The sequence below is a fragment of the Cololabis saira genome, chromosome 23 (assembly GCF_033807715.1).
Source record: "Cololabis saira isolate AMF1-May2022 chromosome 23, fColSai1.1, whole genome shotgun sequence".
Taxonomy (NCBI): Eukaryota; Metazoa; Chordata; class Actinopteri; order Beloniformes; family Belonidae; genus Cololabis; species Cololabis saira.
The window spans coordinates 24498809-24522451 of record NC_084609.1 but is presented as its reverse complement, the minus strand read 5'-3'; the positions used below and the strand labels follow the sequence as shown (position 1 = coordinate 24522451).

General features: G+C 41.7%; 1 protein-coding gene across 1 annotated transcript in view; it reads left to right on the top strand.

Moving 5' to 3' along the window:
- Positions 1–2736, top strand: part of LOC133423879 (kinesin-like protein KIF21A) — a 55748-nt gene extending 53012 nt beyond the window's left edge. Inside the window, exons 33-36 of the mRNA XM_061714208.1 lie at positions 45–162; positions 1183–1353; positions 1452–1648; positions 1755–2736. Coding sequence (XP_061570192.1) covers positions 45–162; positions 1183–1353; positions 1452–1648; positions 1755–1812 — 544 coding nt within the window. The 3' untranslated portion in view covers positions 1813–2736. The remainder of the gene's footprint in view (positions 1–44; positions 163–1182; positions 1354–1451; positions 1649–1754) is intronic.
- The last annotated feature ends 20907 nt before the right edge of the window (positions 2737–23643 follow it).

Sequence of the window (23643 nt, the reverse complement as noted above, 5' to 3'; positions counted from 1 at the left end):
CCGTTTCTGGTTTGGTGTAGATGTTTGATTCATCTTCTCCTCAGGTTCGTGTCAACGGGAAAGCTGACCGGCCACGCGGGACCCGTCCTGTGTCTAACTGTTGAAAAGTGGGGCCAGGGACAGGACCTGGTGCTCACCGGCTCCAAAGATCACCATGTTAAGGTGAGAGATCACCTCCACATCCGCCCTAAACTGTGGTAGCGGATCAGAAGCGTCACGGTTAGGGCTGCAACTAACGACTATTTTGATAGTCGACTAGTCACCGACTATTGAAATGATTAGTTGACTAATCGGATAATTAGTCATTTTTTTTAAAATTTAGTATGGTTGCTTTAATTATGTGGCAAATGATAATAATCACAAGAAAGATGGCACTAGAGCCCTGCTATAGCGGGACTGTTTTCTTCATCCTGATATAACGGGACTGTTTTCTACATCCTGCTCCCCCTGCATCCGCAAACCTCTGAGAATTCATGCCCGCACGGCGCACAATAATAGAGATGCATTGATTTAGTGTCTTCTCCCGCCCCGCAAGAGAAATGTCCAGATAAATCTATCTGATTTAATGTTAACATGATCATTGTGGAGTTTGATGGATAATTGACAGTTCATAGGCACCTGACTGAAAGTTAGATGCAAATCCATCATTGTCATCATCACACAAGCTATTTCGCCTTTCGCGCAGCATCAATTATGTGATTGAGGTTATAGCAACGAGAGTAGCTGTGAGTGGCTCAAATAATACTAATAAATAACATGAAATAAACAAAGTTAACGAATGAAATGAATTAATTTAACAAATGAAAATAGGCTTAATATCTTACCAAGGCGAGGCCGTTTCGTTCAACAGTCCGACGTGCTTTCTCTTCAAATGCATTACCGACGTGCCCCCGTGAAAAGCAAGGTCGGCTTTGCAAACCTTGCAAGTCATGTTTTTATTCGCCGTATCGAAGCTAAAATGCTCCCAACTTTTGAAGTTTTATTACCCACAGCTGCGCTGAGACGCTATTGTGCATGCGCGACTCTCGGCAGAGATTGTATTGAAGTGAGATGTCTCACTCCATTGGAAAAACACGTCTGACGACAATTGTCGACAATGGAATTCATTGTCGACAATTTAGATTTTTGTCGACAACGTCGACGAATCGTTGCAGCCCTAGTCACTGACACGTTGTTTTCCAGATGTTTGAGGTGGCAGAAGGTGCTCAGGGCGGCATCCCCTCCAGCCACACGTTTAGCCCCGGCCATCAGGACAGCGTGGAGTCTCTGACCGTCCATGGAGATGTTTTCTACAGCAGCTGCAGAGATTATTATGTTAAGAAGTGGGACTTGGCCAGCAGGAAGCTTTTACAGGTAAAATGAAAATGTCATATGAGATGCATCCCTCTGTTTTCAAAGCTGTAGAAACGATCAGAGTAGACTATAACAGTTGGCTGTTTCCCCCCCAACAGTCGGTCAGTGCCCCGGCAGACTGGGTCAGTGGTCTGGGGGTGGTCCCGGGCTCCCCCATGCTCCTGGGGGGCTGCAGGGGGGGGCTGCTGCGCCTGTGGCACACACACTCATTAGCACCCCTGGGTGAAGTCCACGGCCATGACAGCCCCATCAACAGTCTGGCCACCAACAGCACCCAACTTTTCACCGCCTCTGAGTAAGATTTTTAATCTGAAATGACTGATTCGGCATGTAAAAATACATTTCAAACAGGTTTTTAGTCATTATTTGTAGTTGATTAACCCTTTTGTGGTTTTTGATAGTGACCGCACGGTGAAGATTTGGGAAGCCAAAGGATCTCTGGAGGAAGTGACTCACTGATCTCTGACGTTCACATGAATCCAACGATTGTCCACTGACCATAACTCGGTCAACATGAGTTATTTCACAGGTTATAACATCAACTATGCAATAATGAAGTGTTGGCTGGAGAATCCAGACTCTGCATGTTGGTGATGGGTGTCGGCCCAGAATGACCTTGAAACAGCGCTGATCCTTCAGCGGGGCCCAGCTGGGATCTGTGTCAGGAATACCAAAAGTCAATATGGTCATCGTTTCCCGGTGACAGCAGTTATCGATGCTTCGGGTCAACGTGGATCACCGTAAACTCAGAAGTGTCAGTCAGAGCTCCAGCGATGACGGGCCCGGTGGAGCGGGGAAACACTTTCATACATGAAAACATTTATGCGTGATTCCGGGGTGTCTCCTTTGCCTTCAACCCCTCCTCCTTATTTCAGCACGAGAAAACTAGGATAGATTTATGCATATCGGAAAATGTTCCCGCAGCAGTTGACAGAACAGAAAATCCAGGCATGGATGATCTATGTAGCTCTCTCGCTTAAGCTGCTCGTCTTCAAAACCAGGGCTGTTGAAAGTGCGTCTCCTCCGACCTCGGCAATAACTGTGAGTCTGTCCCGTGTGTTTACATGACGGTACGTCCGGTCCGCCTGGATGTGTTGTACACAGGTTTGTGTGTGTGATGTCATCGTCAAGGACCAAACAACTACTGAAACACTGTTAAGCTGTTACTGCCCTAGACTTGAATTTCACCTCTTATGCTGCTCCTCGCCACAGTGTTCAGTTAATCACTCACATTGTCATGTTTCCATGTATCACATATTTGATATTACTTTACAGACTTGAAGCTGTAACGGTTGAAAGGACAGTCAGCTATATGTCACGCAAAATGCTTTAGCTAATATCCTGATGCCTGTTGCCATAGCAACCCAACAGTGTACTATGTAAGAGCAATGGTAATTATATATGTTGCATAAATTATATTTAACAGTGTCATCACACATTTATTAAATTATACCAAAAGTATATCTTGGTTAAATGACTAATTTATCTGATATTACGGTGAAGATTGGCCTTTTGTATTTTATGATAATAATCAATGCAATGTCTTCTAAAGCTTAGCATTTACATGTCATGAGGAGAAATTTTGCAACTGTTTCCTGATGCTTATTAGTGTTCATCAATTATTATATAATATTTACAAAGGTCATAACTATCCTTCAGCTGTTACAGCGTAAAGTCTGTATTCCTACTGTTTGTAGATGCTGTCTCACAAAGTCAACAGTTAGAGTTAACAACAAAATTAAGTGCTAAATTAGCTGTAATTTTAAATGCTAGACAGCTTTCAAACAGTAAATTTCTTCAATCAAATGTGTGTATTTAAGACAAATGTATGGTTCACAAATAGTTTAACCACATCAATGCTGTTTTTAAGAAGCCGTGACAGAATAGACTCGTCTCTTTAGCTTTCAGTTAACTATTTTAGCCAGAGCTCAGTGGGCCGTGATGCTATGTACTTACTGGGTTTAACAACGGCACAGTTACATTATTCAGCCACTGATATCTCATTTTGACAGAGGAAAACCATTAGCTTGAACTAGCACCTGGATATTCTTAGCCCTCTTGTTATTAAACTTCTGTATTAAACTTGTTGTTAACTTGCTGGCGAGCAAATTCAATTTGAATCAAAGTAGTTTCAGGGTAAAACACTGATGGAGCTTCTTTAATGTGAAACAGCTGTCAAATACACCAGAACAATCCAGTTTAAAAACAGTTAAGATGTCTCGGTGTTTCCTTTATTGATGTCGCTACTTCAGACTTGCGTGAAAAGTACTTTTTGTTGTCAGGAACTTTCTATGTTCCTTCTTTAAAGCCTCCATGGCTTTAAGCCTCGTTTCCACTTGCACTCTGTCAATCCGAAACAAAATACGCCCCCTGGTGTTTACTGTGAGGAAGTGCAGTTCTTCCTGGATGAGTCGGCTCAGTGCTAATGCTAACAGTGTTAACGTTGTTAACTCATTGCTGCCATGGAAGAGAACAGTATTCTCTAACTCTCTAACCAACAGCCTTGTAGACTCTACAACTTGCTATGAGATGTTTTTAAAAGCCTGGAAGTTGTTGTGCTCTGTGCTAGCTAGCAATGAAGCGAGGATAACGTATGTTTTCTATCTGAAATCCACCACACGACTAAAATAATGTGTTCTTCCCATCATCAAACCGTATTCAATGTGGAACATACCATCCATGTTCACCACAAAGGGTGAAGTTGTTTGCGAATGGGATCAACGATAATGCTAACGTTGCTAACGCTGACTCATTGCCACCACTAGCCTAGATCTAGACGTACCGCTAGCAGATTTAAATTTGCTTAGTAAGTATGTCTAGCTACCAACCCTTGGAGCTCATTAATTATGCTCAAAAGTCAAGGGGAGCCAATCAAATCAGTCTTGTAGAGTGAGTGTAGTGAAACAATTCAAAGTTAATTTTTCACATCAATTATGCTACATTGTGTTGTGCTAGTATGAATGCTAGTATTTCTGAAATCCACCTTGAAAGCTGTAATTTTTTCACATACATGAAGTAAATGCACCAGAATGAGAAGTTTTGCACCTACATCAGGGATTACAGATGTTCCTAAAGAAATGAATAAACATCTGGACGTATCACACGAGTGCACGGAAGCAAGTGGAAGCGAGGCGTCAGCGGGTGTTTTAGTTTACTGTCGGCACGTTCCCGTCTGGCTTCTCTGATCCTGATCACTGTGACCAAGTGCATGTTGGGAGTACAGCCTGTAATTTAATGTTTCCTCTTCAGTTCACCTGTTTTCGGGATAATGTGAATGTAAATTATTCATGTTGTTGGACACAAGCACCTTGCAATTACTGAGTAATGATGAGATACATCATGAGGTCCACTCTGCAGAAGCATCTATTCATGAAATATGTATGTCGTAGCAACCAAATGACTTGTCATGTTCTCATTCAGTTTTCCATGTGCAGTTCAACTCATCTCTGCTGTTTTAGGACTTTTGTGAACAACACGTGTGCTGGAGTTGAGCAATGCAGACAGCATTCAGTCTTTTAAATGTATCAAAAATGCTATTTATATATTTTTCGGGGGGATTTTTTTCTCCCTCGTTGTGTCTTCTTCTGTGATCGACTGTGAACTTACTCAATCTAATGCCTCTGATGTCTTTGTGTCATGGATGATGGTTTGCACGGATTGATTTCTCCATAATCAGAGGCGTATTGTGCCTGTAATGAATCCCAAATTGTAACTAGAATTACTGTTGAATCATTATTTAATCAGTGCGGACCACCTCGGTTTAAAAAGGTCAGGTAAACTCTTTTTCTTACTGTATCATGAATACCAATTACATTTATGAAATAACACACATTTGCTGCTCTGGTTTGGATTTTGGTGGGAACTTTGCTAAGGTTAAAGGAATTAAACGACTGCACTGTAAAAGTTTGCTGTTGAATACATGGTACTTCTAATTCACAATAAATTGGACACGTTGCTTAAATTCTGAAGTACCACTCTGTTGTTAGTTGTATCTTATTCTGAAATTTGATTGTAAACCTGTGTAAATATGTATGTTTTCTTCCTGCTGATTTGTTTTTGCATAGTTTGACATGAGATGCAGCGTGAAAAAATAAATTGTAATATGAAAAATGATTTTAAAGGTCTAACTTTTTTTCCTCATCTCTCTGTATTAATGTGTCACGACCACATGGTGGTGGTATAATGATGTATAATGATGATTGAGATTGAAGCTCTGCGCTTTCAGGGTTACACTTGATTATATATCCTTTCCATCCTGACTGAAATTAAATTCCAGGATGGGTGATAAAACAACTCCATAAATCAGATGAAGCACCTTGAACAAATACGATAGTTGAAAGGTAATATTATGAAATCATTACTTTAATTTGCTGGCTTTCTTTACAGTACAGTGTGCCTCGTAATGAAATACATATATTACACAGTACCTCGTTTATCTCGTGTCATCTCTGGGTTCCATCTTCCCGAACAAAATCATTATTTATCTGCAGTAATATTGTCTCTCCTGAGAGAATCTAATGAGGAAGACAAGGACTGATGAGGAAAGAGTAAGAAACTCCCCCGGAAGACAAAAATGAATGTGAGCAAATGATGGGATGGGATCAATATTTAATGTTCAGCTGTACTGGCACCAGCCAAGTGGTAATTGGCCTCAGGGGAGGAGAGCGTTCCCTGAGCATCGCTGGACGCCGCCTCGCAAATGCTGTGTTGAGCTGTCACTCTATTCTACAATACAGAATTACTCCCAACAATGTTTTTTAACAAACTATACTCAATACAACAGGGGTTTACAAAAGTCATGCATCATGTTAAGTTGCTAAATGTCCACACTGATGCCCACATCTTATCATATACATCTGTGGGTTGTTTTGGAGTTAGACAGTGGAGGTATAATTGGGAGCCGGCAGTTGAATCCAATTTTAAACAGCTGATACTCTCAGTATTATCTCGTTTCTCTATCTTTAACGTGTCAAAGTCTGCAAATGCCCTTAAGCATGATATCCAGGCCTTGTGTGTGACTGGTCACACTGGAAGATAACTTTGCATTTTTGAGAATCTCAGGAGCATCAAACAAGATTGAGACTAGAATATAGACATTGACTTCATAAACTGATCTTTGGAATTTTGCTAATTTTTTCTTTTTTTAGCATTTATATGACTATAGATGTCTTAAATCAAGGTTTCGATAAACCAGTGCACTACAATGTCATATCTGGTCATTTTATAAGATTTGTAGTTAATCAGAAGGAAGGCTTCAGTTGAGAAGTTGATAATCTGGGGTTTCATTGGTGTCCTGCTTTACATCAAAAGTAGAACATCTGTCTTAAATGGACTTGACTCAACCAATCACAGTCAGACAAATTTTATTTGATTATTGTCCTCCTTAGTTTCATCTACAAAGATCTGTCCATGAGCAAAGAGTCCGCAAGTTCCTAAAGGATTCCAAGGTCACTTCTACGCATCTTAACTGGCTCAGCAGCACTGGGCAGTGTCATATATACTTTAGTAATAACCTTAAACCTTATTCAGAGTTCCTGTGAGTTCTTCAGCCCTGGTCCTCAAGGCCTGCTGTCCTGCATGTTTTAAATGTTGCTCTGCTCTAACACAAATTAGTGGACCATTGACAGACCTGAGTAGACCTTGAAGACGAGCTGAGGGTGATCCAATCATTCCAATCTGGTGTGTTACAACAGAACATCTAAAACATGCTGGGTGTTACAGTGACACCTCCACTCATTCCCTCTAGTGTTGTCCCTCCACAACAGCCGGTCTCCCCCACGCCCACGGTTCGTGCACTGCATGCTCTTCACCGCAGGTAACATGAGTGGTGGGTGATTGGAGAAGGAGCTGCCAGCCAGGTCCAGCACAGCTGCAGCCAATTCCTCATCAGATCTGCCTATTTAAACCCGGTTCTTCAGTCCGTCATCGCCAGATCTTCCCTAGGAATTTCCTGGAAAGTATCCAGTCTGTGTATGGCACATATATATAGCCGCTCGTTTGTATGCTGACACTCTTCAGGCTATCTTTAGTGATTTTTTTTTTATAACTGCCTTTTGGCTTTTGTTTGCTCTACCGTTTGTCCCCTACCCGTTGTGCTGCAATCTGGTTGGACTGCCAGCCAACCTACTCCACTCCTTCACCCCAGACTGCCCTGGATCCAGCAGCCCTGCCTCAACCGTTTTTTCCCCCAAAACTGCAATAAAGGCCCTTCCAGGCATTAAACTCCACCTTTGCCTTCTCGTGTCGTGCACTTGAGCCCAACACCTGAGACCTAACGCAGGGCAGTGTGTCCTGAGGACCAGGGTTGAAGAACGCTGCCATAAACAATCAATAAATAAAAATTTCCCTTACCTGCTGCACAATTACCGGTTAAGCCACGTGCTTTGAAACAGTCCCACCCCATGTACGATTTCATTGGCTAGCACCAGCTATGTAGTTACAAAATGAATGGCTGATGCTTGCATCGAAAGGTGAGGGGTTGAAAATTCCCCAAACTCCGACCAATTACTACCCATCTAACTTCTGGGTTGAGTCTCAAGTGGAACTAAGTTTTGATGCAGTTCCTCCACTGTCCACTAGAGGCTGGCGCCAGAAGTGAGTCGATCTCAATTGACTCCAATGTTAAAATGTCCAACTTTAGAGCAAAGATAAACACCACCTAGTTCAAAAAAGCCACATATAAAAAAACCATTTTGGTCTCAATTATTTGGTTTCACACCACTGACAACTCTGATGGGGGTTGGCTTCTACCATGCCAGGAGAACTTATATAGAACAGAACATTGATTTCTGTTATGATTAATTGACAGTCAGCTCAGCTAATGGCTAACCACCATCACTTCCTCATCCGTAAGCGTCATGCTACTGAACTTAGCGAACAAATTGGAGGCTTGTACTAACCAGCATCAGCTAAACGCAGTAGTTATTTTTGCTGTCGAATCAATGTGTGTAAGAGGATATTGCACTGTAAATGTCTGCCAGCAGCCCTGCAGCTATTTTAGCAAGGATTGTTTGAAGAAAGTGCCTACAGCTAACTTTGATTGACATTCATTGGGCGTGTTTCCATTGTCTTGCAGAGCAACATGGCTGCACGCAGCACGAGGAAATAAAACAGCTTAAAATCCACTCTTTAGAAACCAATCGGTCACGTGATTTAATAGTTAATCTATTGTTTTTACAGTCTACGGTCTCCACTGGAGGCATCAAAGACAATGCATCTTCAATAAAAGGGGTGGAGCACAAACACATCCGGGGATTTAGCCCAGACTTGACTAGATGTGGGCTTTGAATTTGAACACTACTGCAACCAATGGCACACTTTTATCCAACGTGACTTACAAAAAGAGGAACACAATCGAGCCAGAAGAGGGATTCCAACAAAATGCCATTTCGTAAAGACGAAATGGCATGGCTAGATCAGCTTAAATAGAGAAGTGCACAAGGGATCGAAGCCTGATTCAGTTAAATCTGTAATGCAGTTAGGAGAGAAGATGAAGACGGAAAAAAACTCTCTTCAAGAGCTTCTCCCTCTTAGGTGTCACTAAACAAACCCTGAAAGTACAGATGGAGAAGAAACGACTGGCAGAATCCCTACGGTCATTCCATCACCTGGTTTCCAAGGTGACCAAGACAGTGAAAAAGACAACCAAGTATCGACTTCCACGCTGGAAAACCCTGCATAGACCAGCAGGACCATGCTGGTCCTCTCGCTGGTGGACCACAATGGCCTTGTTGATGAAAACGTATCACAAGTTTAGCTCTAACATTTTAGACATATGTACTTACATGACCATTGTAGGTGTGATTTCTATATCTGTATGAATAAAATAAACAAACTGAAATAGAAATAAGATGAGATAGCAAAAGGTTTTCCAGGTTTTCTGAGAAGAAAGGAAATGAAAATGTCAAAATAAAAATTTTGATTCGTTATCTGCTTTTAGTCTTGGTTTCAGATATGGATATCAAAAAATGATGAGATGGATATTTTTTGGTTAATGGTGCATTAATCTTTCCTGAAATGGTCAAAGGTGATGGTTTCTTGACGAGAGGACCCAGTTCCTCCAGCAATTGATGAACTAAAGGTCCTGGAGGTACATACAAACTTGTTTCTTGTACAGTTTTAATGGAAATCCAGCTCTGGAAACAGCAAAAAAATAAACAATTTTGGACCAGATTAATATGTCTATTTCTGCAGCAAAGTTTGACATTTTAAAATAGAGGCCAGTGGAGATTGACTCAATTTTGGAACCTTTCTCTAGTGCCGGATGAAAACACCAAGAAGTGTTACTTTGAAGGCACTGGCTGCAAAGCTTTGACATGCTTTTCATTCTCAAATAATCCTGTTGTGACTTCCTGGACTTTGCACTTCCAAAAACAATCTAGTCATCTCTGCACAACAATGCAGCTATTTGTTAATTTCTCCGGGTTTGCAAACTCCCGAGCGGGCTGCTTGCTCAGTAACAGAACTACACGAGTACCAGGCTACCAACACATAGCGAACAATGCCGATGATCCGGTTCCACCACAAATCAATAACACCTACTCAGACGGCCATGGAGGGCTGAGGGCTCCTCTTCCAGTTTGATCGTAGTGTCATGTATGATCTGTGTGGATCATGTATCCGCTGGTCGATGCTGAGAGGGGATGCGTGGGTTTAACCAGACGCTCCTGTTTCACAGTTAGTCTGTCTTCAAGATGTGATTTGTAGAAACGCAGGTGCTCCGTATTTACTCACAGATTAGAATCAATAAGGGTTAATTACTACGTGTGGTTCCAGATGATGTTCACCACATCCTGCCTTCTTTGCTTTTTAGTATTCGGGCTACTAGATCAAGTAAAACTTTTTCTAGTTTTGGTGTTCTGTCATAATTGTTTGATTTGTAGGAGATTTAGTGTACATTTCTGAGCTTTTACCTCTGATTGAAAGTGTCCGTGGGTGAAAGTGCAGCTGTAGTTAAAGAAGAAGGAAGAATAAGAGAAGCTTCCAAAGATGTTTTTCTTTTCTCCCAGAGGCAAATGGGCTCAGGAGGAGAGGGTCAGTAGTCTCCTACTAAAAATACCAGCTTCGCAGCTTTACGACCAGAACTGATGAGCCATGACATTGCTGTCCGCTGTCTAAATTTGAAATACAGAAATCAAGCTTCTCCCCCCGTCTGGGGATCCTGGTTATGAAGCAAAACAGATGGGCAACGGCAGCATCTCTAATATGCTCGTAAACGCAATTCAGCATGAAATGAGGAGGAAGAGCGTTGTGTGTTTCGCTCTCTAATACGCTTGTAGTCGTAACGAGGAACGGCATGGAGGGCTGGCCGTGTGAGGAGTGTGTGTTAGGAGCTGTTTACGAGGGGGGGGGGGGGGTACACTGGACGGGCCGAGTGAGTGCTCTAGTTGCTCTAGTTGACAGCGTGGAGTGCTTGGAATTGAATCATCTGCTGTAGATATCTGCATATAATTGCAGAGCAGTGTTAATTGGGTTAAGTGTCGGCGCGTATTAAACCTGGAGGGCTCTCCAGCTGAACTCAGAGCAGCGGAGAGTAGATTAGCGCATCATGGCCCATCACATGGACCTCCGTGTCAAACATCAGGGCAACATTTTGGCATGCCGAGCTACAAAAGAAACATTAATGGGAATTTAATGCAATTGTAAACTATACAACACAATCTATCAGTTTTTCCGGTCTTGTAAAGGACTTTCTACAATCCTGAATTATTGCTGGATAGACCCCACATGATGGATAGTCTGATAATAAAAGACACGACTAATGATCATACTGTTTTATAACCTCATCAATCGAGCAACTGTGGATGTTAAAGCGGGTCCATTGATTCTAGATTTTACTTTTATCTTCAATATTGGCCCAGAAGCCTCCCATCTGGAGATGGTCTGCGACTGATTTGTAAATGCATAATTTAACAAAAGACTTCTGGGTCATACAGACATTTTTTAACAATTTTCTGCCTGCTGGGAGGGTCTGTTTTGTTATAAATACTAACATCTACCCTATAACATGTATACCTTGTGTTACAGATGCCAATTTACCCATATGTGTTGGGGTTATGCTATGAGATTCATTCTGTTGTCATGGTGAGTTTAAATGGGGATGTTGATGATGGTCTGGTGCTTTAAGGGCCCAAACAGAATTAAACTAAACTGGGAGAGGAAGCTGGTAGTCGGTTAAAGTGGTGAAAAGTTGTTAAGGAGCTTGGTCAGACTAGTGACACGCTGGTCTCCCAAGTCGAATGGGGAGTGGCCGTCTCTTTTACCCTTCTGGGGAACTGGCGTGCTCAGATCCAGATCAGATGCTGATGGCCAGTCTGCCCCTGGATGCTGAGATACAGCCTCCAACCACCAGCACCGACTCCTCAATAAGAGTCTCTTCTATTTTCCTATCATGATTGCATCCAGGTATATGAAAGTACTTTGAAAATCAGAAATTATGAAGAAATAGATAAAAGAAAAAAACCCACAGTATCCATATGTCATAGGCAAAAAAAAAGATTAGATTTACTTTTGTTAAACTGCAGGGAAGAGCAATGACCTTGTTCTCCAAGACAGATTGTTTTATGAATAATACCAGATTTTTAAAAGATGTCCTGCTTCCCATCACTTTTTTAACCGTGTCTCTTATATTAGAGACATTATCATTGCTGCCCTTTCTCGCTAACACGTTTATGCATTTTATTATCTCATAAATTGTCAGCATCCTGCATTTCTGTGGAAATATCAATGTTGTAGTTTTTCGAGTGCTGTAGCTTGAATAGAGAGTTAGTCCGAACAAATGAGTTCATGTTTAATGCATGTTCAGGGAGTCCGCTGCTGAATTATGGGAAATGTGTATCGACAATTTTTACAGCCTGAATTGAACATCGTTGTGTGTGTGTGCTGCATATAATCCTCATGGGGCCCGTGTTGCATCGTTACGCAGCTCAGACTCCGGGCGCTGCATACACAGTATGTGTGTGTTCGTCTCGGTGTCTATCCATTCAATTTTTTCACCCTTTTGTGTGTGTATCTGTGAGTAAACTCGTCCCACCCCCGTCTACACGGACACAGAGTGATGGTGTGATGTTTGCCCAAAGGTGCTATAATTGTTTTCACCACCACGCCACACATCAAACCCAGGGCGTGTCCGTGTGAGTGTGTCTGAGACGGCTATATTTAGAGACGTGGCCGGCCAGTAAATACACTGACTAACGCTTGGATGCGTCATGTTAGCATCATGTGACTCTTCCCACTAAACATAAAGTTATATAATCACACAAACTGGTGCAACACACAGTATGCTCCATAGGTATTTCAAAGTTTTGTTTTTTTTTTTAAATCATTTTTGCCTCTTTAACCACAATGTGATAGACGTGAAGACATCTAAATAGTGATGGAAGACTGCAGACTTTCAGCTGTAATGGCGATGCAAATGGAGACAGATGAGGCAAAATAAAAACTTTTGAAATCTGAGGAAAGAGAGACGACTAGAACTATGATGTGGTTCAGCCCTGATTTGGTACTTCTTGATCACATAAAAATAGGATTTCACCATAGACTGTATGGGCGCCCAATCCCGATTAATCAAAACAAATTTGGTAAATGGGCAAAAAGATGCATGATGCAGATGATGGATCGCTTCCTGGTAGAGATCCTTAAAGAGTTAAGTAGTGTCTCATGCCTTGATGTTGGCAGTTTTTTATAGTTTTATTTAGGTTTTGTGGAGTATATTTAAGCATTTTATGTCTCTATTACAGTTATGTGTCATTTATAATGAGTGTAGCTGCTTGAAAAGCATCTTAAATCTTAAGTGTTTCTCTATGAATAAAGATTAATCAATAAATAAATGAATGAAAATAAACAAGATATGTTTTTTCTCCATTCCAGTATTATTTAAAAAGAAAACTCATTTGGGTAACCCTATTCTGTTTCCATAGGGGTTTAAGAGGGTATGCTGCAGTCGTGTGTCAGGGGTGCTCCTGTCTGCAAGAACCAGAAGAATATAATTTGGATAAATGGGACCCCGTTTTTTTTTTTTTCAAAATCCGTTGGTTTTCAATGTTTTATGTATTATTGTGTTTATCTGACAGGAAGTGTTTCTGACGAGTGGTTTTCACAGGGAGGCTTGAACTCTTTCGGGAGTCTTGCAGCTCATTTTACATTTCATCAGCACCTCGGTTATCACAGAGGAAATAAACATGATGACACGCTCACGACAGGCGCGCTCTCTTTTATCTGATCCAAACAAGTTTAAAATCCTTCACCGGTGATCATATCTTCAAATCCAGCGCACTTTCTTCCAAAACAAGCTTTCACACACAATCTCTCTTTTCTATCTTCTTCTCCAACCTTCCTCCGTTTCCTGTGGAAATTGCAGCCGTGCCTTGCCTACTTTACTACCTTCATAAGCTTCGGCAGTAACTCCTCACTGATGAACATGATTCACCTGCTGATGCGGCTGCTGATGCTGTGGAGCTCAGCTAGGACTTCAAAAATAAGCTGTCATCATTCATGCACCGTGTCCTGAAGGAAACAAAGAAAGCAAAGAGAGACTTTACTGTTTTGTAAAGTCAATTTGCTGGTGTCCTTCAGATCATCTTATAGATTAGCTTGTATTTGCTGGAAATGTGCCAGGATTTCCAGTCCTGTGAAAATTGGCAGCAGTCTTGAAGGCTTTTCACTACTGAATAAGCTTTGTCACTGTAGAGTGCAGACTATAAAATGGTTTGAAAATGATTTTATGAAACTTTCAACATGTGTGCAACAACAGCTGCTTCTATAATTAAACTGCTTATGTCTTGCCATACTGGCATTGTGTTAAAGGTATTGTGACATCATTTTTAACATGCTTTTAACACTATTAAAAGTCCTGGCCAACATCCCTCAAATGTGTCTAAAAGAGTGTAACAAGAAAAACTTCACTCCAGTACTCCATGCCTGGCTTTTTATGACAGTGTTTTTTTGCGCCGTGAAAAACGGGTCCTTTTCCCCCTTTCCTGTCAATCATTGCCCCGCTCCTCCTCCCAACCTCCTCCAACCAACCGCTACACACTTCTGCCGTCTCCACACACACGCGCGCACGCCGAACCACAAACACCGACACACAGCCCAGACAGGGCGACTACAGCCCGGGGATGAAGTCCAGCCGGGACCAGAGGACCGTAGCTCCCTGCAAGCCATACGCTCACAGCGGCGTCGGAGAGAGCCGGGAGCGACAGGCGAAGCATGCACGGAAAAGCAGCAGGGCGAACCACAGCAAACAATCATAAAAATAAAGGCATGCAAGCAGCAGTGTCACCTTATCTTAAGTCCAGTCAGTGGCCGCGGGTCTTCTTAGCAGTTGTCCTCCGGTGATTAGAACAAAAGAGGCTCTAAACAGCTCCGTGTTAAGCCTGATTTATGGTTCCGCGTTAAATCGACGCAGAGCCTACGCCGTAGGGTTCTGCGTCGGTGTAACGCGGAACCATAAATCAGCCTTTATGGTGCGCTGGAGAGGAGAGGAGGCAGGGAGCTGGGTGGAGGGGGCGGTGAGTTAGCGGGTCGTGAGGTCACGGCCCGCCACCAAACCACATGCGCCGTTTTTGCATAGTTATGCAGAAAATCCCAGAAAGCACAAAATACACTGAATGTTAAAAGTGCATTGTTTTTTGGGTGTAATTGATGTCAAGACACCCAACAAAACACAAAAAATCAAGAAAAATTTGTTTTTCATGTCTAAATACCTTTAATGCCAGATCAGCAAACTTCTAAAAATGCGTTTATGGAGGTTTGCACACCTTAGTCTGATGATTTTAAATCCTGTGGAACCAGTAAGGGGCTACTTAAGAATCAGCTATATATTATATTTTTTCTATTTTTTTTGTTTTCGCTATTCTTTTCTTAAATACGTTGTAAATACTGGGATACGGTTTCGGTGGAAACACATTGTGGTCAGATGAATCATTAACACATTTCTATCTCTTCTTTTAATTTCTCAAGTGGTTTAGTTCAGTGCTCTGTTGCAGGTCACGTCCACCTTTGTGATGGAAGTGATGCAGAAAAGTACGTAGAGATTTCAGAGAACTTATGCTGCCTTTAAAATCGTATCTTTTCCAGGGACATTCATGCATATTTCAATAGAACCACATTCTGCACACATTACAAATGCATGACTGAGGAGGAAGAGGGTCAAAGCGCTGGACCGTCCTGTCTGCAGTCCCGACCCGAGTCCAACATTATATGTGTGGGGAACTTGAACCAAAGATGTGATGACCACTCTGGACTGCAAGGATGTGTTTCCTGGAAGAATGAGAGAAAATAACATATGAAACGCTCCCTTGTTTGGCATTCCCAACGTCAGAACGTTGGGAATGTGCAGAGTGCAGAGAGAAGGAGTGGTGACATTACAAAGTGGTGGAAGCTTTTCTGTCCCAGCTTTTTTTTATGGTAATGTGTTTCAGTCCTGAAAAGCAGAACTGGGATTAACAATTAAATTAAGCTGATGTGACAAACATGAAATATCTTGTCTCCAAAGAAAGTCATAGTAAGTGGAAGAAACGCTGCTCTTTGAAATGGAAAATTAGCATTTTCCATTTCAACCAGGATTTTTCCGTTTTGGTGGGTCGTATTAAATCTGAGGCAATTACAAAAATGTTCAGACACAGAATGAAAAATCTCAAAAACCCATATTTAATTTACAAGAAGGCAAAGAAAACATGCAAACTGTTTAAACTGAGGATATATATGTATGCATGTAATATAAAGAAAGTAATTTTGCATTTGATGAGACTAACAGGTCCCATTAACGCTGGAAGGGTGATGTTTCCCACCGAGCAGCATTTCTTCTTCTTTTAACAGCAGTTCAAATTCTTCTGGGAACTGAGGAGACCAGTTGCTGTAGTTTTAGGAAATAAAATTAGTTTATTTTAAATTTTGGATTCCTTACTAACGAGACAGAACGTTTCTGGATCTTGCTCGCCAACGGCTTCTTCTGTACTTTAGGGTGCTTTAACCCGTATTTGTGTTTGTCTCAGCTAACTGTGTTTTAGACATTCCTGGAGATTGTTCCTGAATTACAAAAAGTGAAGATGTAACCCTGAAATGCCTCCGATCACATGTTCTGTTATTGATGATGAATTCAACCTGGAATTGTGTTGATTGCAGCTTTTTTGTCGCGTCTGCTATTGTTTATCACTCGTTTGATCTTCTGTTGCGTCCACAGACTCTGTCAGGTTGGTGAATGGGACGTCTCTGTTCAGGCAGACTGCAGGTGGAGTCCAAGCGGTCCAACTGGTATCACCAGAGTTGGTGTTCAGTGTGTGAATCTGACTTTGACCAAGACAATGCAGAGGTGCTCTGCAAGGAGCTCGGCTGTGGTCCTCTTCAGTCCTCCGGGGGGCGCTCCAGGGAGACGTGGAGGCCCCTGTGGACCACAGAGTTCCAGTGTGGAGTTAATGAGACGTTCAGACTCAGTTAGAAGCACCTGCTCACCTGTTGGACTCACTTGTTCAGGTGGAAGAGAAGCTGCAACTTTGATCAGCTTTATTAGGGCCCGAGCACTGACAGTGCGAAGGCCGTATTGTATCTGTAGGAATTTTTCTCGTTTTTTTTTTTCTCGTCTTTTTTCTCCTTCTTCCGCTGAAATGAGGGCCTTTTTGCCCCCCTAAACATGCTCCAAAAGTTACCAAATTTTGCACGCAAGCCAGGCCTGGGGAAAAATTTGATATTTAATGGTTTGCATTAATGGGTGTGGCCTAATGGCTCAACAGCGCCCCCTAGAAAACTTTGTGCCTCAAGCCCCACAATACGATTTGACGTACATGCACGAAAATCTGTACACACCTGCATGGGCGTGGTAGTGGGGGGAAAAGTGGACCTAACTACCCAGGGCCCGAGTAGAGAGAGGGGCCCATGAAAATCCTGATTTTTTTTTTTTTTTTAATGTTTTTATTTCGAATGAATTGGGCCCTCCAATTAATTGGTGTCATAATTTATTTCAAATATATTGATAACATCAAATGAGAGAATGAACTTAATGTCACAGTTCTCCCAACATATTAGACATTCTGGGGCCCCCCTCTTGAAGATGCAAAATGGTTTAGTCCGTCCAACAGCGACCGGCAACAGGTCAGACAGTGAACACAGATCAGAGACCTGTGTGCAGGACATCATGCTGCCCAAAAAACATAAATCGGGCTATCGGAAAAAGAAAGAGAGGAAACAAAAAGAAAGACGGCAGAACGAGGGGAGGCAGCTGCTGACTGCTTTCTTTCCCAAAGGTGAACCAAGTTAGCTTGTCATGCAAAGTCCAATTAAAGTTAACATAGTCCACTCCAGACAGCTGCTGCTTATACAGGCCCGGTTCTACGAGGGTGCATAAGCTTTGCACCCTCAGTTTATGTGTTTGCATGCTCAGTTGAAAAGACAAAAAGAAAACTGAGAAATGCGCTAAGATTCATTTACGGTTCCGCGTTAAATCGACGGCGAATATTGTTTGAATATTGTGATAAAGTTCTTTATTTTCTGTAATGCAATTAAAAAAACAAAAATGTCATACATTCTGGATTCATTACAAATCATCTGAAATATCGCAAGCCTTTTATTATTTTAATATTGCTGATTATGGCGTACAGTTTAAGATTAAGATTCCCAGAATATTCTAATTTTTTGAGATAGGATATTTGAGTTTTCTTAAGCTGTAAACCATGATCAGCAATATTAAAATAATAAAAGACTTGCAATATTTCAGTTGATTTTGGATGAATCCAGAATGTATGACATTTTTGCATTACAGAAAATAAAATGAAACTCCGTGCTGAGATTTAATGAATGATCCATATAGCAATATTGCTGCATATATCAACATGTAAATAACATACCAATATCACTATAGGCTCAAGTGCACACTAGTAATATATTAATTGAGCAATAACGCAATTTATTATTTTTGTCTGGTAAAAAGCCTTAGCATTGCGATGCAGTGCTGTGCTTAAAAGCTATTGTCAATGTTCAATAAATTCATGATGTTACCAAAGCCAATGAATAATCATGTTAAATAACTGTGATCTCACTATCAATCAAAAATGATTGTGATTGTGATTTTTGCCACAGATAGATAGATAGATAGATAGATAGATAGATAGATAGATAGATAGATAGATAGATAGATAGATAGATAGATAGATAGATAGATAGATAGATAGATAGATAGATAGATAGATAGATAAGAGAGAAAGAGATAGGTCTGGGTGGTGAGAACATAGAAAAACAATTAGCTATTCTTCTCAATTTGGCTGAAAAATGGCTTAAAACATTTTTGCCTCTGCCCCCCGCTTTTTTTTTTTTTTCTCTCACGCGCCTCGCGGGCATAGATAGGGGCCCACTGACAAGTGAGAGTGTACAGGGCCCAGAATTTGGTGCTACACCCCTGCACACCTGTATCATGGCACAACTTAAAGAAAAGTCTCTTGGCGCCATGGCCGAAACCGAACAGGAAGTCGGCCATTTTGAATTAATCGTGTAATGTTGGCGCAATTTATGCCATTTCTTCGGCCGTTTCTTCGCCCGAACCGTAACGTGCACCCAGGTGTGTTATACATCAAAATGTGCGTCTCCATCCTGCGACAACTACTACTACTACTACTACTACTTTTCTCTTTCAAAAGTGTTACTGTGGCGACGCTAAACGCCAAAAAGCGCGCCCTCCCTTCATCTGATTGGTCCAAATTTGATAGTTCCTACTTTCTGCCATAACTTTTGAATGGTTTGACATAAAGATTCGTTGATGGTGTCTTCGAACTCGGTTTTGAGTCCTCAAACATAATTGGTGCAAATTAGCCCCGCCCCTTCTTCTGATTGGTTGATATTTGAGAGTCCCTATTTTCTGCCATAACTTTTGAATGGTTTGATATAGAGAGTCGTGGGTGGTGTCATCCGCTAAATGTCCAGGTCTGAAGAATCTACATGCAAGTCATACAAGCTTCCACTGCAGCATGCCTGAACGTGCACAAGGGTGCGAGGGCCCGTTCATTGCTGCTTACAGCTTTAACTTCTGATTATTTCTTCACTGATGACTGTCTGGTTTATGTTCAGAGCCAGTCAGGTTCGTGAGAGGAGCCAGTCGCTGTGCAGGTATGCTGGAGCTGAAGTATCTGGGAGACTGGAGACCAGTGGATAGCTCCTTCTGGACCCTGGACGCAGCAGCTGTCGTGTGTGAACATCTGGACTGGTTCTGCTGTGTCTGTAGAGCAGAAAGAGTTGTCCTCTCCCAGTTCCAGTTGGTGGATCAGACCTGATTGTATTCAACCTGGATCTGGTCTGAGGGACTGTGCGGCATCAGGATTCTCTTTGTCCATCCTGAATATCACCTGCTCAGGTGGGATAATCAGACACTCGTTGACATAATCTATAAGAGTCCTGTTTCCAGTGTGTTCCAACCTTGATTACGATCACTGATTTCTTTAGATTTCTAGTTGACAGATAGGAGAAGCCCCCTAAACCTTTTCAGTTTCCCTCATTGTTTGTTAACCATCTCAGACTAATGACGTTCCTTCCTATTCAGGGCTTCTTTGTTGATTACATGGTAAATGTGATCTTAAGCATAAAAGAAGAAGCATAGCCTCTCCACATCCATTTCAACACCTGTCAGCACCTAACTTTGTCCACCGGCGGTATACTTAAAAACCTTATCCAGAGCTCAGAGAAGCTGTCTGGGTTCAATGGGGCTGTAGGATGTTGTGTAATGACTCTGCAGACATTATACAACTCTGCAGACGTTCCTGTTCCGACACAGTCAATCGTTGCTCACACCAGACTGGTCATCCTGCCGCTGACTCTGCTGTCGGTGAACGTCACCTTGTTTTTCTTCTGTAAGGTACTATCTTTGTACAGGAGGTCGAAGTTGCAAGTTTGTGAACTGAAGAAGTCATCGTTATCTGTGCTGTCTGTCGTGTCCCTCCAGGCCACCAGGGGGCAGAAGCTGAGCAGCAGGAAAGGCAGTGAGCAGGTTGATGCTTAGAGGCCTTCTGATACACAAATTCCTCATGAGCAATATTTATCGTAATGTATGGTGGGACACAGAATTATGTTTCTGGCTCTATAAAGCGTGATTGATTGATTGATTTGATCGTAGGAGAATATTTATTTTATTTGCCATAAAAAAAAAGTCTTGAGCTGCTTTTGCAGTTTGTTTATGGTCATTATCCATCCGTCCCAGACACCTCATCATTCATCTTTTACTTCTGTCAGGGGTCCCATCATCGACAAACACCATTCCAGTAGTGGCCATAAATGCCCATATGTTTGCAAAACCTCTGTGGTGAAATAAAGTCATCCATCCTTGGTGGTTCCTGGTGGATATTTTTATTGGGCAAATGCAATCCACATACTTTCCACATCTACATTCAGGGTGCATTTTCATTCCATCAGTAACATAAAACAATAAACAACAAAAGGAAGTTACAAACTTACAGAAAGAGAAATGCAGCCAAACAAGAACAGGGTGTTCCCTCTTTCTTAACCTTGGTTGCAAGATGTAACAGAAAAGGTTTGCAGGTCTTATTAAACTGGAAGAGTCTATTACCCAGTGCGTATTGTATTTGCTCCAAATGGAGGATTTTGGTTAAGACTACCAGCCATGTGTTGTACGGACAGTTGTGTTTTCCAAACCACGAGAATGTATTTTTTGCTGTTATAAGGCAGGGAGATAGAAAGCACTGCTGTGATTTCTTTAGCCTTTAGTGTGTGACTCAGACATGCCAAAAATGATGAGGAAAAGGTGCTGGTGGAACTGAAGTGTCCACAATCTCAGATGTGGTTCCAAAGATGTCTTTCCAGAAAGGCTGAACCTTGGGACACAGGACAAAACTAAGAAGTAAGGGTTGCTACTGAGTTTTGACATTTATCACATATGGTGATATCTCTGGGTGTATGTTATGTAGCTTTTATGTATGCAATTTTAGCCTTAATGAGTTGGTGTCTTACATTATTGGAACAGACTCTCTTTCCACAGAGCATCTGATATTGGGTCTCCAAATTCTTCTTCCCACTCGGATTTATAAATTCACGATGACGTAAAATTCACTGACATTAAAGTATTATAGATGTGGGACATTTATTTTCGTCCCATGCTAATTTCAGACAGTCATCTATCGCTGATTGTGTCCTCTCGAAAAGTATTACATGTTTATGTAAACAGGTTCTGATCTGCAGATAGCGGAAGAACTTTTTTTTTTAAGATCAGTTTAATATCAGTTGCTAACAATTGAGTTTATTAATTCAGTGAATGGTTTCGTGGGTTTGGGACAATAAAGTTGATCTTATCTTGTCATTTTGCCTTCCAAACTGTCATGAGGAGCAGATTAAAGATGTAAATGTTGGAACAGTTTCCTCCGTCGCTTTAGATTTTCACCATATCGACATACTGTATTATATATTAAACATATTTGAGTTTGAAAACTAATTGGATCTGAGTTCTGACATTTTCTTGATTTTGAGTTGAAGAAAATCTCAACTTCAAAGCCAAAACTGTTTTTTTAACCAGATTGTAAATGTTTATCATTGCAAAGTTGAGATGATTTTTACCTAACAGCGGAGCAGTTCCCCCCGAACCCCCAGAAGATCCCTCAACCTAAATCACCACGCTAAGACGTCAGCTTTGATCCGATATGTCTAACGGCTTCGAAATTACAGCTATTTTCTGTTCATTGTCCTGCACTCTCCAGAGTTTAGACTCCACTGAGACCTTGATTGCTTCACTAAATCCAACTGTGCCGGTGCACATAAGCATAATTATAATAAAACTGCATTCTTGTAACAGAGCAGAGCGGCACAGCTTGTCTTTCATGTCTTTCTTATAGTTTAACACTTCCTGGGACGACGTGTGGTGTGTACTCCCTCGTGTCCTCGTTGTCTCGCAGGCAAACACACATGAAAACATGCTATCTGATGGATTTCCTTTGATAACACACACAGGCATGCTCTCTGATAAGCTTTTACAAACACACGGGCTGCCAATGACACAGTTCAAAGTCCCATAGTTCCCTCTTGAAGCTGCGGTTTCCTCATAATGTGCCTCTCCTGCCCGGCCGCTCACATTCATCATGGTGTCGCTCATTTCACTGGGAGCAGTGGGTCTCCCTATCAGTTAATTAAATCTGATGTCTATCGTCATGGATGAATGTCTAAGACAGAGACGCAAGAATGGGAGAGTTATTGAGGTTTCACTGTAAACATTAGAAAGAAAGATACTAATAATCTCCTCAATGCTTGTTGAGGATGAAAAGGCGTGCTGCTTCTGCACAAACAATACGCTTGAATCCAGCGTCGGTTGGGTGAGGTCCATCTCGCATTGCTGAATTGATTCCTGGGTCTGTTGCTTCAGTATTTTTCCAGTTTATGCGGAAGTGGAAAGCTGAGAATGGTTCAACTTCAGTGGGAGTGCAGGTTTAAACCCAACACATGGTGTGACTGGTCTAGTCGTACTCCCACCGTCCAGCATTAATTAATCCACCATTCCTGTGAATCCTGAGCTTCTTTCACACCGAGATCGCAGTGGAAAGATGCACTGGAGATTCACTCCTTATGCCACCTCCAAAAAAAGCATAGCAGTGTAAAAACATAAGCATGCAGTGCTGGTTCTGGTTTGGCCACCACTGCTAGTGTTTACACTGTTCCTTACAGCTGCGAGAGGGAGAAGCCGAGTTATTGCCCTAAGTGGAGATACAATAAACTTGTAACATAGTCAGCCCGTCTTTTCCTTTTTCCTTTAATATTATTTGCTCTTTTGTATTGCACCAATCACCACAACAAATTCCTTGTGTGTGTGTTAAACTACTTGGCAATTAACTTCTTTCTGATTCTGATTCTGATTCTGTCTTTCCGACCTGTTTGTTATCTGGTTCTTTATTATTCTACAGCCTTTTAGCTTGCTTGTGCCTATTGTAGCAGCACTATTTATGTTTTTTTAATAGGCATGGCAGAGTGGTCATTTCTCTGTCTCTCTGGCGCGCTGAATGTGATGGCGAGACCAACGGCGAGGAAGAAAACTTGCTGATTTATTGGTTTGTGCAGCACTACATCTACGTGAGATAGTTAGCAAACGTCATTGTTCTTGTGAGTGTTTTCCAGAAATTGTGATATGTTTTAATAGGACCATACTTCTATCAGAGCTTTTCCCTCGCCCTCCCTTCACGTCACCCTGGAATCCCGGAACACGAGGGTTCTTTAGGTTTTGTTTACCCATAATGCCCCACTTTGTTATCCTCTTCCTGCATTTGTTCTGCTTGAAGCAAACTGATATCTAGAATCAGAATCTGATTCATTATATACAAT